The sequence below is a fragment of the Diuraphis noxia genome, unplaced genomic scaffold, assembly GCF_037042655.1.
Source record: "Diuraphis noxia isolate RWA-SAM2 unplaced genomic scaffold, SU_Dnox_SAM2 contig0004, whole genome shotgun sequence".
Classification (NCBI taxonomy): Eukaryota; Metazoa; Arthropoda; class Insecta; order Hemiptera; family Aphididae; genus Diuraphis; species Diuraphis noxia.
This window is the reverse complement of record NW_028301714.1, coordinates 30,207,747-30,225,078: the sequence shown is the minus strand read 5'-3', so window position 1 is coordinate 30,225,078 and position 17,332 is coordinate 30,207,747. Positions and strand designations below refer to the sequence as shown.

General features: G+C 26.6%; 1 protein-coding gene across 3 annotated transcripts; it reads right to left on the bottom strand.

Annotated features, from left to right (window-relative positions):
* Nucleotides 1–490: 490 nt before the first annotated feature.
* On the bottom strand, nucleotides 491–15,893 carry LOC107165877 (15-hydroxyprostaglandin dehydrogenase [NAD(+)]-like). Of its 3 annotated transcripts, none has more exons than XM_015514308.2 (8): nucleotides 15,507–15,893; nucleotides 14,611–14,850; nucleotides 13,827–13,950; nucleotides 9,832–9,962; nucleotides 9,564–9,701; nucleotides 7,327–7,385; nucleotides 7,113–7,211; nucleotides 491–544 (listed from the first exon to the last, which is right to left on the bottom strand). In XM_015514308.2, exons 2-8 carry the CDS (start codon nucleotides 14,704–14,706, stop codon nucleotides 532–534), a joined length of 660 nt encoding a protein of 219 aa, XP_015369794.1. In that variant the 5' UTR covers nucleotides 14,707–14,850; nucleotides 15,507–15,893; the 3' UTR covers nucleotides 491–531. The 3 variants fall into 3 exon arrangements, with proteins under 3 accessions (XP_015369794.1, XP_015369795.1, XP_089081500.1); XM_015514309.2 differs by having other exon boundaries at nucleotides 14,611–14,763; XM_089225374.1 differs by lacking the exons at nucleotides 14,611–14,850; nucleotides 15,507–15,893 and adding an exon at nucleotides 14,188–14,536.
* Nucleotides 15,894–17,332: the final 1,439 nt, after the last annotated feature.

Genomic DNA, 17,332 nt, shown 5'->3' with positions numbered 1-17,332 from the left:
TGAAGGTTTCATTGATCTGTTGGTTCATTTTTGTGTTTTCCAATGAAAAGTACCTTTGTAAAATACATCATGCACTACATTAAAATATTATTGTTTTTGTTATTTGGTTTTCACGTTTTTTTTTTAAATCTAAATTTTCCAATATTGTATTAATATTTCACACCATAAGCTAATCATAATATAAAATACTTATATAAAAATTGAATATACAATATAATTTTGTATAAATACGTGTAGTATTATTATTTATAAAGAACGGTCGTATAATATATACCTAATATTATTAACTAGATATATAAATATATATATATTTTTTTTTTTTTTTTGTAACCCTCGGCATAGTTGGCAATTGGGCATGTGTTGTGAGAGGGTAGTTACGATTGGTACCTAATGCGGTAAGTGTTGCATTTATTTTTATGTGGTACAAGGATTCGTCGCCAAGAATCCGAGTGGTCATCCAACTGGGGGATCCAACGATGAAAGACGATGATTGACCATATCGCACTTTAGCGACTGCAGCCCACCATCGCGTCACACCAAGCTCCTATTGATAAAATATATTGTAATATTATTATTATTTAACAATCATATCTTTCATACCTAATACCAAACATGCTGTGAATATAAAACGTTTTATTTTATCTAAATTGACGATTTTACCTGTCTTGATAAGTTTAAATAAAACTTAAACTACGAAAATTAGTTCGTACTTTAAAATAAAATTATAAATTATTTTCATTTTTTGTTTTGTTTTTTTTTGTTGAGATTTTAAAACTTATCACGCTGTGTAAATAAAAAAAAAAATCAATAGTAAGACGAATTTATAAATTGTCAAGTACTATCGCGGTAATTGTTAAATTTTGACGAGAAAATAAGTAATAAAAACTATAAGATACAACCAATTTGTAATAACATAAAAAATCATACCACTATAATAAACGGGGCCAAATTCGTAATTATCATTTTCATTAAAAATACTAAAAACAAGCTGAATATTTCTATATCTATATTTTGGTTAATGATTTGATTTTTTGCTAGCCTATTGATTTAGGCTCAAACCTGTGTATTATTGCAAATGACCAAGCCACTTTTTTACGATTTAAAACTAATAATTTGAAAATCGATTTAGACGGTTATACATGGTCGTACTTACATTAAATGTAAATTGTACTAATCGTAACAAATGACATACTCCTGAATATTGTAAATACTATAATGTATGATTATATATATTAAGCATAACCGGGTTTTGTACCGTTTACCTTGTGCCAACCGCAGTACAATCACAATACTATTATAGTTAGTATTATCGATGTTCACTCAATACATATTTGTGTGTAGAGTAAAATATTTACTTTTAGGTTAATTAAATATTTAACGTTGATTGATATTATGTTTGTTTTTTTTTAATATAATAATATTTTAGTTGTAATAAATCGTATTACATATTATGTATAATACAACATGTAATAAACATTTTGAAATATAAATGGAATTTTCTCTTATTTATTGACAAAATTCAGTTTAACATATCAGTATGTACGTAGATATACCAGTGTTAATAGAGATATGTTGAATATTAATTGCATTTTTTCATTAATCTTTCCCAAATTATTAAAAGCAGTAGCACCTAGTTTATTTAAAAATATTGTTATACCTATAATTAATTCTTGTCATCGAATTATGTTTTGAGATAATTTTATGTTTTTACCCCATAGAACATTCGAAAATTAATATTAAAAAAATAAATATTATGAAAAATATTTTTATTTCATCAAAAGTTATTAGACCTTACAGGTTACAGGCATAAACTAATTGGTTTTTTTTTTTATAGAGAATTAATTTAAAGCAGCCACCAAAGAAAATTAAATTGCTTCCTTCGCTCACATTAAAAAGTGCAATAAAACAATTCAACTTAAAAGTGAAACATTTTAAAAAGAAACTATAGAAATTTAATAATGAAAAAATTATAACATTTTTTTTTTAATGATCTTGAACCAGCCACTATGGTCATTACTCATTAGCTATTGGAGGAAGGGTGATTGATTTTTAACACATGTGTGTGTGGCAAAGATTCTACACTAAGACTCCGGATGGGGTGCGCGTCCGGTAACTAGCAGCCCTGGTACTTAGAGCATATTTGTAATTGAAGCAAAACACCACACACCAATTCACAATATACATTTTATTAATATACCTATTTTAATTTTACACCCTAAAAACTTTGTTAACAATTTCATCCAAGACGACAAAATTTATTAACCTTTTCTCAACACTTATCCATCATTAAACTTTCTTCTTAAAATACTTCTTGTGAAAAGGCATATCTAAAATATGATTTTAAATATTTTATAAGTGAATGTAATTGAATTATATATTTCTTCATGTTATGCACAATTTTTTTTTTTTTATTAGAAAATATTTACAATCTGTATACAATTAATACATGCACAACATTTAAAAAAACTGTTTTATAAATCGAAATATTTTCAATTCACATTTAAATCCAAGATGACTTTTAGCCTGGATTCCAGTGGTTGGCATTAAGATTAAAAATTAATTTTACTGACTAATTTTAACACATTTTCAGATTCATATTACAAAAAAATACAATTTTCTGGTAATTTTGTTATTTATAAAAACAAATTGGGATGTTTATATTCCCTCGTGGCATCGCCATCGTGCTGAAAATTTGCTTGTATTTAATACCTAACACTTTTTATAATTAACGGTTTGCATAAAAGCATTGGAAATAATCAAATATATTTGTATAATAAACGCATTTGACTTGATATCTGTATGATTGTAGACATGTTGTAAATTCCAAAATAAATCTACAGTCATATAGGTAGGTTCAAGTCTAATCATTGGTTTTACCAGTTATATAACACTGCAGAGAGGTCAAAGAACTATGAATAGTTACGATGAAAACAATTCAAAGACATATCTAATATACCTACTAATAACTACCGACATAAACTCATAACTTTTAAATTATAAACAATATAAGAATATAACCATATATAATTAAATAAAATGATTAAAATGAAGATAAAAAAAAAAATGTATACCTTTATACATTTTTACTATGTAAACATATTAGGCGTTCAATTATTATTAACCAGCGTCACCCCTTGTCTACAAAATTCAACTTAATCTTATACCTGCAATACATTAATATGACAATAAATTATGAAATGTACTACTAGCACTAAACCTGAATACTGAAACTATAACATAACTTATTTTAATCACCCAAAGTGTCAAACTAACAAAATTTAAATTATAAATTGAAAACATAAGTTTTGAGCTTCATTTTCTAGTTAGGTTATATTGATCAACTGGAATAACTCATGTTACAAGTCAAAGCTTTTTAAGAAATGAAATACTTGGATGAATGTTGACACAATATGAGAACTATAAATAGTGTTTCACCAAACATACTATTCACCAGTTTTCTGTTGGTAATTTATTTATTCGAATTCCGATTATTTTAATTAATAATAGTTAAAATATGTACGCGTTTTTGATTTGGGTTCTGGAAATATCAAAATTTAAAAATAAGTTTATGGCGCAAGAAGACACTCCTTAAAGCTTAAAAATTAATTGGTATGAAAAAATTGATGTGCTTAAAAATATTATGATCCCTATGGCCTATGTACGTATACAAATACCAAAATCAAAGTTCAAATAAATTCATTATTATAGGAAAAAATGAATGAGAGAATGCTCAACGAATCACTCTGCGGCCGGTATAACTAATAATACGTAGGTTATTTTGATGGCTATTCAGCGCACATAACAGGTAGGTAGGTACTTACATAATTTATTCTGGGAATACTTTGAAATCTATTTCATGTACAGGTCGATAATAATCTATAAATTTAATACTATCATACTTAATATAAAATGAGATCAAAGAAAATTAAATCCATATAAATCCTACTTTGTTTGTAGCTTTTTGCGTGAATGTGAAAGTTTATTGTATTAAAACGCATAGAGCTTTTATACATTTTATATGTACTGTGGTTCTGGGTATACCACATTAATAAAGAATATTGCTAATAAGTTTATGTAGAAATTTCAACTGTTCTTAATTAGTCATTAATTAGTCTTCCAATGCCTTATTCATTTATTTTATGCAATTCTGAAAGTCTGGGTACTTTTCTTTCTCCATTATTATTGTTAATTTTAAAGAATTAATCATTAGTTATTTGATATGTCTTAGAGCTTTAATAATATACGGTCGTAACACGTTTACATCAAAAGTGTGCCTTTCTCTTTTCCACTATTGTAAATTGAAAAATGTAGGTGCCCTGTTTTAATGAATGTTTCATTAATTAGTGAAAACTTATTTAAGTTGATCAAAGAAGTGTTTTTTTTTAATTTATCTACTCATCTAGAAATAAAGTAGCAAAAACAATAATATCTATCTAATAATGATAAAGTATTAAAATATATAATTTTATAATTGTACCTCATCATTTCAGTACAGATTACTAAGTAAAACATCTTGATATTCTCACAAATTCAAATATTCCGAATAGAAACTCAGAAGGTGAATAGTAGGTACTAACTGTAACCAGTGGCGTGGTGAAGAGGTTTTTAAGAGAAAGTTTTTCAACTGGTTGAGGTTTGGGTGGGTCGGTGGTTTGAGTAGTTACGGTAGTTATACACCAATACATCAATAATAGTTTTGAAATCAGATGTTATTTAGTTTTATAAGTCAATTTTGATCTTTCAAGCCATATTTCACATTTAAGATTTAAAAAAAAAATCTTACCTGAAAGTTAAAAAAAGTCTTGTATTTTTAGAAATTAAATGAATATAAAAATTGCAGTTTTTAAATTTGAATCAGAAGGTCAGATATAATATGTTTTATTAAAATGTTGCTTCATACGAAATAATTATTTAAAAATAAAACAAAAAGTATATATGTCCATAATATTATTATTATTACTATTTTTTTTTTTTTTTTTTTTTTTTTTTATATTTTAATTATTTTTGTTTTTATATATGATTTAGTAGTAAATAATTGATCGTTTAAATTTAAAATCACTCATAATAAAATAAATTCACATCGTATGGTCTAATACGTGGTATGTAAATACATTTATCTATGTTATAAAAACCAAGTAGGTACTTTATAAAAATAGTAAGACTTAGTATTTCCAATAGTTCCATTATAATTTTATGATGATTAATGAATGATAATTCTTAAATTTAGTCAATTTAAAAATCAATTAGTAATGAATATAGTGTTGTTTATTATAACTAGCCTGTTTATTAGGTATATTATTTGTTTTTACGTATACCTACTTACACATTCTACTCTATACTCAATAACGTACAAATAACGTACGATAAAATTATTTAAAATTATCTACCTTACTATACTTCCTATATTCCGACTTAAAATTGTTAAAACAATTTTTTATAAATATTATAATTTTTGTTATTTTACATCTTTTTTAAAATAATTTGCACACTACTTCAACTTTACACCAATTTAGAGATTAATCACGGGGAGGGGGGGGCTACAATTTCTAAATAATTTTAGTATAAGATTTAATGTTATCTCTTAAATACTACAAATATTTTAGTGAGTGTCAATAATAGTCAATAGACTTTAAAGGGTCTAGCTCGTAGCTAAAAAATTTCAACAAGCTATTGCCAGTAACAATAAAATATTACGTGGGTAAAAAAACTGTACGTGTTGAAAACCGTTAACGTATAAATAATGCGTAAAGTATTATTACGTGTAATACGTAATAAACTATTTACGTTTATACGTGTAAAGTAAAAACTTTGGATTTATTGAACCGCACACTCATTCGTTAGTTTTAATCCAATAATCTCTAAATATTTATTATCGTGTTATAAGTCGGATTTGAATATTGTTATTTCAATTGTTGTTGACTTTTGCATTGTATTTTTAAACGCAAATTTTAATTTTAATTTGTGCATAAATTAGGAACGCATTTTCGATCGGAATTGGGAAACGTATACTAAGTAGAATCTATGTAATTTCCACTTGATAAAAATGTACATGTACGATTTATAATATTTACATTTAAACACCTGCTCTTAATTTAATTATTAACTGTATTAAAAATGAATATTTCATGCACGTAATTCGTAATATTACTAATAACTGCTTAACACACGGTTTGAAAATGGCAACCCGATTAGTTTTATAAGTTGCAATGTTCACCAACGTTCTACATCAGTTAATTGAAATTGAACTATTATTTTGCTTGTGTAAATTGAATGAATCGATCTTTTATGATCATTCGAAGAATTGTATGAGTAAAGGTCCAGTTCCCAATACTATTTCGGATTTTTAGACTAAGGTATTGAAGTTTCTATTTCAATACACTATCCTTAGCTAACAAATATATAAATGTTTAATGTTATTTTTAAATTGAGTAAGCATTAGAAAATAAACTTGGCTGCCCTTCCCCTCCCTACTAATGAAATTTCTAGCTACGCCCTTGTTGTCAGAAAAATGTTGAATATTTATACTGCTAAGGTAAATCATTTACGTCATGGTTTTATCGTAAATTCGTTTCGTAGACGATTGCACACGTAACGTTTAATATAGACAATGTACGAGTATAACTGCAATAAAAAATAAATAAACTTTATCAATCATTTGCAAACTTTAATTAGTCGAAATAACCAAGATGAGATTAATAACAAAAACCACACGTCATGTAAAACGTTTTAAATTGAAAAATAATATTCTTTTAATTTACCTGGTTACAAATTATTTAGATAATTAAAATTTAAAATCGAACAAAACGTGATAATACGCATCCACAGTATCTTTTAAATATGTCACTATCAAGAAATAGATTATTTATTTTATAGTACGTTATAGGTACATCAGTAGTCATATAATTTTTAAAACCCATAAATATTTTTTGAATGATAAACATTTTACTTTTTACTTTTTGACAGTTTTGTATCATATTTTTTATTTAAAAATTTTGATAAATAATACATTTTTCAATACCTTAATAATTCTTTTTAGGTTTGTTAATATTATTTATGTTTTAGTTTAATATTTAATATTCTTTTAAGTTTAAAGCTATATTATAGATCGTTACTCTGCTAATGTTGGAGTTTCTTCGTTTTCCACAATCCAATATTGACCGGAACAACCTTGTTCCAAAATATAAATTAAAGCTTTGCCAACATTATCCGATCTAAAAAAAAATTAAATAAAAAATTGTTAATTTCTGACTTCAATATTATTATTTGCTAAGTAAATTGTACTTATTAATTATTCATACTCAACAAATATAGTAGGTATACACTTACACATTTCTTGGACATAATGCCATGGTTCTTATATTCAAGTGATGTGAACTCCGTATGTCCTAATAGAAAAATAAAATGATTCGATAAATATATTGATCTTATGATTTGTAGGAGGAAAGTAAGAAGCTAATTATCACGTAATTATTAATTATTTAAATGTATTTTCAATAATAAAATAAACATATATTCGATTTTTTAATTGTTGCATTAACAAACATAAGCTTTTTTTATTTTTGAATCAATTCATATTATGCTAAGCTCGCATACGGAATTAAAATATAAATATAATTATAACTTACAAAGCATTATTTAAAAACAAATATTTAAAAATATATAATTTCATGTTTTAATACCTAGTACCTACTTACATTCTACTGAATTTAATACAATACACATTCATACTATCTATACTGTGGTCGGCAGTGAGTCATCATTCATATTTCATACTATGACCGCATACCTAATCATTTATTTATACATGCTACTGTGGTAGGTACAATAATTTGCACATATAACAATAGTACCTATGTTAAAATATATATCTCGGAGGTACTGAAATGCAGAATTCATGTTATACGTTTAAATAGCAAACATATTCTATAAAATGTGTAATGTAATAGTCATGTTTTGGGACTTCAAATAATAAGCCTTTAAAAACCATTCAATAGTAGCTTCATTAAAAAACACTAAAATAAGCAAAACAAATCGATTTCAATTTTAATTCTCTACCCAAAAAATTCAAAATAAAATATAGACATATCCCCATGAAAACTTTCATAGTATTTCTCTTTTTATGTAGTAAAATATACTCGGAAATTATACCTGCACTGAGTAGGTATAATCTTCTATGACTACTACTAATTATTTTTTGTAAGTGGCTATCATCTAGCTTCTTTATAAAAAGCAGAAAAACTAATAAAAGGTATTTTGAAAAAACCAATAAACACTTCAAATTGAATAATCAAAATTGTAATAATATTTACATCAATTTAAATAGCACTCTTTTAAATATTATGTTCATATCAAAATAATCGGCAAATAATTTTAAGTCCCGAAACCAGGTAATAAATAAAATAATATCTATGTAACGTAAAGTTTCGAATTTGTGCAAATTCTGAAATTATTTTAATATATTTTTATTTTTATATATCCTAAATTATTTAAAATAGGTACATTTTTATTTCGTAAAAAATAAATAATATTTATACATTTTTTTCAATTGTTTGTGGTATATTTGATGGTATTATACAAGAATTAGCGATATAGACCATAACCTAATCTAATGTTCCCATTTTGAATTTGTAATATGTATACCCTTTTTTTTTGGCCTTATTATACTAGCTTAGTTGTACTGTTGTAGCACTTATCGTTGGACACCTCTTGTTATATATTATCGTTATATTTTGTATCACATGACACACTTTATAATATAGTACCTAGTTTTGAACACAAAAAATAAACTCTATTTTCCACAAATATGAATTATTTCATGAAAACGCAAGGAGAATTTAAATTCCTAATTAATTATAATTATAATCATTATTTATTATAATGATATTATATACGTTTTACAATACAAACGGACGATTTTTTTCCACGCGCTCTACAACAGTAATTTATAATTATATCTGTGATTTTGAAAAAGTTTAGATTACGATGAATAAATACGTATATGTTAATAGCACACCTATGTCTAATATATCTGCACAAAATATTCTACGGTCTTGCTAAATAAATCTAGTTTTTTCTATTTGTATTGATTAATTATATATCCAACGAGTAGTTAATGAGTAATAATTTCATATACGTTTTCAATGTAGTACTGGTATCAGTATCAACAACAACTATTATTTATTGATACCTAAATGATGAGTACCTTCCTATTATGTATAAGTACCATGTCTCGACAGTTGCGTGCGTCTAAACTCAATCAGAATGGATGCAAAGGTGGTGGTAAACATTTATTTTTTTTGTTTTATTACAACTTTTGATATTATTATGTTTATATTATGAAGGTTCACACCTCGATACCACATAACTACACAATACCTAAGTGTTACATGTCTTGAATTCATTTTTTTTTTTTAGCGATTGTTAATTTATTCTAATTTTACATTAATATCATAGCAATTATTTTAAATACATACAAAAAATAAACCAAGCCTCAAATCCCATTGGGAAGGCGAACCACCCACCCCCTCCCCCTCCCCCTCTCCCCTACATCTCGATAAACTTACACCGATCACTCTCGTGTATCCGACAACGTTGCTAGTTGCCGATTCGCAGCATGTGGTCTGCACCACAGTTCCACCTTTACCTCCGTTTGGAGCTCCCATGTACTTGATAGCTAGAAGCGTTCCACTGACAACTCCACCCTACAATCACAATGAGAATTATAGAATTTAATGAAAGTAGTTACCTACACCGTTGTTGTGAATGATCCTGTAGGTACAGACAATGTGCATGTATTATCTAACAAATAATCTAGCGGTTATTTATGCCTACATAGTGTACACGCATGATCGCATCGTTCATTTCGTCCCGTTCGTCGATTGATAAGTCGATCTGCATGCCAGCCGTATTGTTGACGACGATATCTAATCGCCCAAAACGATTTATGCACGAAGTGAAAGCGTCTGCAAAAATCATGTTACAAAAGTCCAGAAATAATATCATAGTCACGACATTTGTATACAGTTTTTATGTTTATATCGTATGGTACCTATTGTACAGTTTTTTTTTCTTATAATTCAAGATACCTATTTTATAAATAAGAATTTAAAAACAGGTTTTGGCGTTTAAAACTTTTAATTTGGTTACATCTTACATCATTGATTTTTAAACAACTTACTAAAAAATAAATAAATGGTATCCGGACAATTTCCCCCCGGACATTTTCCCCCAATATATTTTCGATGCGGACATTTCCCCCCATTTTATTTTAAGTTTATTATTGAATAATATAATATTATTTATTATTTAATAAAAAAATTTTTTTTCATAAATATAATCAATTATACTATAATTACCTATTATAGAAGATGTATATTTTTGATAAATTCAACTACTTGAAACAATAAAATAATAGTAATATTATATTTAAAAGATTTATAGTATAATTTTATAAAGTTAATTATAGTATAATTGATTATATTTATGAAAAAAAAAATATTTTATTAAAAAAAAATAATTTCTAATTAAATAATAAATAATATTATAGAATAGAATAATAAACTTAAAAAAAAATTGGAGGGGGGGGGGGAATGTCCGCATCGAAAATATATTGGGGGAAAATGTCCTACTACGCCAAAAATAGTCAGGGGGAAAATGTCCGGGGGGAAATTGTCCGCCATTCAAATGAATAACATATTTCTTAAAATAAACAAAAATCCGTTTAATATAATTAGTACACTCGCCCAAATTCATAGGTGAAAGCTAAAATATAATATATTATCATGAATAATAATCACAAAATATTTTTGGGGCGTAAGCCAGTTCACCTCCTCGTGGTGCACCCTGAGTGACTCTAAATTAACTAGCATGCACTAAAACTATGTCAAAAATATTACTTTTTTATGGGATCGCAATCGGGTGTTACCTTATTTTGAACACACTCGTAACATTTAAAATTTTAAAAAGAATGATTTCGGGACGCATTCGAGAAACTCCCTTTTTATCATTATTTAACATTATTTAACATGATCACGTGATGAATATCACCACCATTAGCAAATAGACCTTTTACACTCTGTATATTATAAAACATACTCGTATTATTAATAGGTACCTTGTAAAATAATTAATTTAATAGTTTTTGTTCTTAATGATATAATATATGTATGGAACCTAATCACATGTTATATTTTTATACAAACAAAAATTAACATTGATCATTGACTATATTATATAATACGCGCTGTTTGGAAAAAACTTCATTATGATAAGTGAATTGTTTGATACATGTTTTATCTTTACATTAACAAAAAAGTAGGTACCTATATTGATTATTGAGTATTTATAATATTTATTTTTTTCATTTATTGTTAATATAATGTTTTAGCACGTTATGCTCTTTTACAAGTACCTAATAATAATATAAACCTATATTTCGTTTAAAACATAATAGTTTAGAAAAGAACAATTATTTTTCACCATGCCAATAATGATCATTATTTGTTTGTAAGACCTAATCAGCCTGTAATTGTTAATGAAAATTTTGAGTTAATATCAAATTCTTTTCTGAATGCATAGAAAACCTGTAGCCATGTAGGTATTATTATATTGTATTGTTGTAACCTGTAGCCTGTAGATATAGGTATAATTCAATATAGCATACGCACAATACACATATCATTTAGTGCGCAATCAGGTACTGCCACTTATAAAAGGTATATGCAATCAAAATAAAAGTTAAGGATATGCTGGATTTAACAATTTAAGGCAAGTAGTGAACTGCAAATATATTTAGTTTTTTTTCATAAATATTTTGTATATGTATAGATTTATAAAACAATCAGTGGTGTAGGTCTATATCTATTGACTATTATCTATTATCTGATTTTGTTAATCTCTTTTGTCTATATAATATAGTATTATAAATTTATAAATAAAATATTTCAATTTTAATATGCAAAAAATATTAATTCAACTTACTTAACTTACCCCGAATATACTATATAAAAAAAAAACGGGAATGTGGATGTCACTCTGCTATACAGTAGGTTACAAGTGGGTTACTGTAATGGATGGAATTAAATTTGAATCCAATGATATTATATCATTGTATACGAAAAACGATTCTGAGCGAAGACGGCTTATCTGTATAGGATATATTATAGATTATTAAAAATTTTCAAATCTTAGATTTAAAATAAAAAAAATTTATGAATTTCTAGCATAAAATAATTTGAACATTGCCGTAATTTACGTATTTAGTCGAAATTTGAACTTTAAATGCTTATAAAAAAAAAATTGTGACTATGTGTTTCTTTTATTTTTCAACTGCTATTGTAAAAATATGTTAGGAGCCTTGTATTAAATTTTCAAATCTTAGATATAAAAGGAAATTTTTTTATGAATTTCTAGCATAAAATAATTTACGAATTTTCGTAATTTTTACGTATGTTGTCAAAATCCAAAATTTGAATGCTTGTAAAAAAAATTGTGCCTATATATATATATCTTTTATTTTTAACATGCTATTGTAAAAATATGTTAGGAGCCTTGTATTTAATTTTCAAATCTTAAATTAAAAAAGGAAAACTTTTATGAATTTTCTAGTTTAAAATAATTTACGAATTTTCGTGGTTTTTACATAATATGTTGTCAAAATTCAAACATTGAATGCTTATAAAAATAAAATGTGCTAATATATTTCTTTCATTTTTCACCTGCTATTGTAAAAATATGTTAGGAGCCTTGTATACGATTTTAAATTCTAAGATATAAAAGAACAATTTTTAATGAATTTCTAGCATAAAATAATTTATGAATTTTCGTAATTTTTACGTATGTTGTCTAAAATTCAAACTTTGAATGATTGTAAAAAAAAATTGTGACTAAGCATTTGGTTTTTGATGTAACTTTAAAACAAATGACCATAGATACATGAAAATTTCACCAAATATTTATATAGGTATATTCTAACCACCATAAAATTTTCAAAAATGTTTGACTTAAGTTGAACTATTCATAGGTATATGCAATTTTCAATCATTATTAGCTTTTTTTTAAACTAATATCGATAAAAATGTATTTGTTTGGTAAAAAAGCTTGACAATTTAATACAAGGCTCCTAACATATTTTTACAATAGCAGTGGAAAAATAAAATAAATAGATTGTCACAATTTTTGTTTATAAGTATTTAAAGTTCAAATTTTAACTAAATACGTAAAAATTACGGCAATGTTCAAATTATTTTAAGCTAGAAATTCATAAAAAAATATGTTATTTTAAATCTAAGATTTGAAAATTTTTAATAATCTATAATATATCCTAGACACCTAGACAGATAAGCCGTCTTCGCTCAGAATCGTTTTTCGTATACAATGATATAATATCATTGGATTCAAATTTAATTCCATCCATTACAGTAACCCACTTGTAACCTACTGTACAGCAGAGTGACATCCACGACTTACCCGCTTTTTTTTTAAACTCAAAAATATTTGAGAAGGTTAACTTAAGCTACTTAATATTGTATTCATTAAATACTTTTTTAATTTATCTATTTAATATAACACAACTGTGGATTTCGATATAGTTTTTCTGGTCTCTAACAACCCTGTAAATTATTTCAGTAATAATAATACAAAATTATTTAATAATGTTTATTTTTCTTACAATACATGTAAAATGTAATTACAGTGATTTTCTGAGTAGAGGATTCTCTCACCTACGAAAGCAGGTGGAATATATTTTATAAATATTTATAGTTGCTACAGGCTACAGTATAAAAAGTGATTAAAATTTTAAACTGAATGATTTCAAAAAAACTCACTTTCAAGTTGCATTTGGTCTGCAACAGCGCACTCCAATGCCAAAATTTTTTCAACACCAAACTCATTCGATAATTCATTAGCTACCGTTTGACAGTCTTCTAAATTTACATCGCATAATGCCACCTAATTGTAGATTGTAAATATTCAGAAAAATGTTTTATCGGAAATTTGCTGCGTTCTAAATATTATTTTAACTATTAGGAAAATCAGTGCTGTAGCTAGGAGAACACTTAAGGTCAATTTCTTCCCTCCCCGAAGTTTGTTTTGTGAACTATAATGTGATAAAGCAACAGGTGGCAAGTAGTCTAGTTCTAAAAACTGAAATTAAGGCCTCTCTGAAAAAAAAAACAAATGTTCTACCTTTGACACTAAGATGACAATTTCGAAATTTTGACTATAGATTTCATATAAATATAATAACATAGTTACATAGGTAGTAGCTTTAATTAATTTTGAAAAAAAATCAGTTTAAGCTCCGACTATTTTAAGAATAGAAAATGCCTGTAGAATATTTAAAAAAAAATTATTACACACCGTACACAGTGCACACTACATTCTTATTTATTTTATCTCTTAACCCCACCACTTCCCTAAAGTATCAACAAAGTCCACTTTGATAACTAAAAATTTGGAATTATTTTGGTAGAACCAATAATACATTCATACCTCTCCAATCAGAGTCTAAAATATATTTCTAAAACATTATTCAATACAACGACTGTCAACTATTAAAAACAAATCAATTAGGTACTACCTGGTAATTGGTATTATAATATTATCTACCTTGACGCCATTTTGGAGTAGATATTTGGCGTATGTGTATCCAATTTTAGACGTTGCTGAGGTGATCAATGCTACTTGATTCTCAAGTCTGGACATCGTATACAATTTAGCAAGGATCAGCTATACCTACACTGCAGTGCTATTGGAAATTTCCTTTAAAAAAGTAATTGGTTCACGTTCATCTTGTTGAAAAGAAACTAAATCATTTCTTATTCTTGGCTTAAAGAAAGGAACTAGTTCCTAAAAATAAACCATGTTTCATTTCTCGATAATTTTTAAAACATATTGATATAATTTTGTGAATGACTAAAATGTTGCGAACATTGTCAATGTATTATCTTAGATAGGCTTAATTATATACCTAACTTATTATACTGTCTAAATTTCTGAAAAAAAAAAAAAATGCATAAGACTTACTCTAAGCATTATTAAAATCCCCTTTATTTATGAAAATATAAATGAACGAAAAAAACCGTTCATGACCTCTAAAACATGAACAAAATTCCAAAATGTTTCTTAACATGAAGAATAAACTATGCTCCCGTAAAATTCTTGAAAATTGAACAAAATCATTGAAACGAGTTCTTTTGAATATATTGCTTCCAAGCCCATACAGTATTATACTGATTTGTATATTTTACACGGCCGTACAGGGTAGGTACAGAAAATCCAATAATATACCTTAGAGGTATGCAATCTACACATGGCTCCCGTAGTAATTTTATATGTGGTCTACGAATGATATCTATATTTTGTATAAAAAATCAAGAACTAATATAGTACAATTTACAATCAACAGAAAGCTGGCGGATAAAACACTCTGAAATTCTGATAGTTATTATAGTAATATTATTCGTTTTACAATAAATATCAAAAGTAATGATTAAGTTACCCACCTGAGTAAAGTCAAAAATTGCACCTCAAATTAATCGCAAGGTCAGTCGTGCTTAACGAATTATCACAATGTGATGCAGTTGCAGTATAGGTATAGCCATATAGGTAAGTATATAAGTACTATATTATATCTCCACTGGTCCACAGCATTTCTCGTCGGAATGTTTCAGCTTTCAGCGACGTTGACCATTAAAATTATTGAAATTATTGTTTTAATATGATTTGATGCAGGTAATTTGTATCATAACAATAAGTAACAATAGATAACACGTAAAAATTTACGTTAAGTAGGTAGTAGGTAACCTTCCTATATATTTGCAGTTGAAATGAGTGTCACACGTAGTCCATCTATAGACTATGGGTACCTAAGTAGATAATGAACAACAGTGTTTGTGGATAAAAATATTAAAACATTGATAAGTACACCTACCAAGACTTAAGTAGGTAGTTCTAAACGGATATGTAAATTGATAAAGTTCAAAACCTATAGGTATTTAAGTATTTTAGATATCATGACTGGTAAACGCGTAAATGCGCAAAAGATAATATTTTATCGGTAAAGAAAACCAATTGGTTAGCATACATATATATAATATATATATAATATATATATATATATATATATATATATGATAATCATGTTAGTGAAATATCCAAAAAATGTTGTTCGAATTAAATTAATATATATATTATATCACATAGGTAGTAACAATAGACAATAAGTATGGGTACGTATATTAGTTATTGTCAGTTGGTGTGGGTAAATAGGTAGTAATACTAGGTAGGCACTTAATTATAGTATTTCGACAAAACCAATGAGATATGGAAATTAAAATTTTAGAGTCTGGCCGGCGCGGCGCGAGGAATGTATTGATTTTGCTATGATGTGTGTTTTTTTTTTTTTGTGTATCTGTCATCAAGTTTTGGGGCAGTAAAAGTGCTTCGATTTTTGACTTCAGTACCTCGTTCGATCAGAAAGTGAATCTAGTTGGTACTTGGGGGGGGGGGGGTGTCGTCAAAAGTAAAAAATTCTCAATATTTTTCTAAGACTTAAGATTAACTATACATAGGCTAATATAATTATCGATCATTATTAGTTTTTAGATTCTGAACGAAGTGATGAATGTATTGATTTTACAATGATGTGTGTGTTTTTTTTTTTTTTTTTTTGTGTCTGTGTACAGCATAACTAGTCGAAATAATGCTTCGATTTCAAACTTTGGGGGTGGTTTCCGATGTAAAAGTGAAGATCTTTGGTGCATTATAGAGGTCAAAAGTAAAAATTTTTCAAAAAAATCGAGAAAAACAAAAAAAAAATGATAGAAAAACGGGAATTTTTACGCAAAATCAGTTTTCGACCAAATCGATTTTTTCATATGGTTGTAATTCAAAAACTAATCACTGTAAATACTTGAAATTTTCACCAAATGTTTATGGTAGTGCTATCTATATACATAATACATAATTTTTGACTTTTTTTGAGTTATTTATAGACCACTGAAATTATCGACTTTTTTTTTGAAGTGTCGGTAAAAAAATGTTGGACGACCGAAAAAATTTGAAAATTTAATACAAGGTTCCTTATGAGTTGTTCTTATAGTGATTAAAAAATTGTAAGAATACATAGGCAGATTTTTTTTTAATAAGCGTATATAGTTCAAAATTTTACGAAATCTGTCGAAAACGCGAAAATTTGCAAGTAATTTTGAAGTTGAAAAATCATAAAATTGTTTGCGTTTATAACTAACGATTAAAAATACAACACTAAGTTTTCCTTCAAGTAGCTATAGAGAAAACTCGAAGCATCATTATAGGACAAATTTTAAGT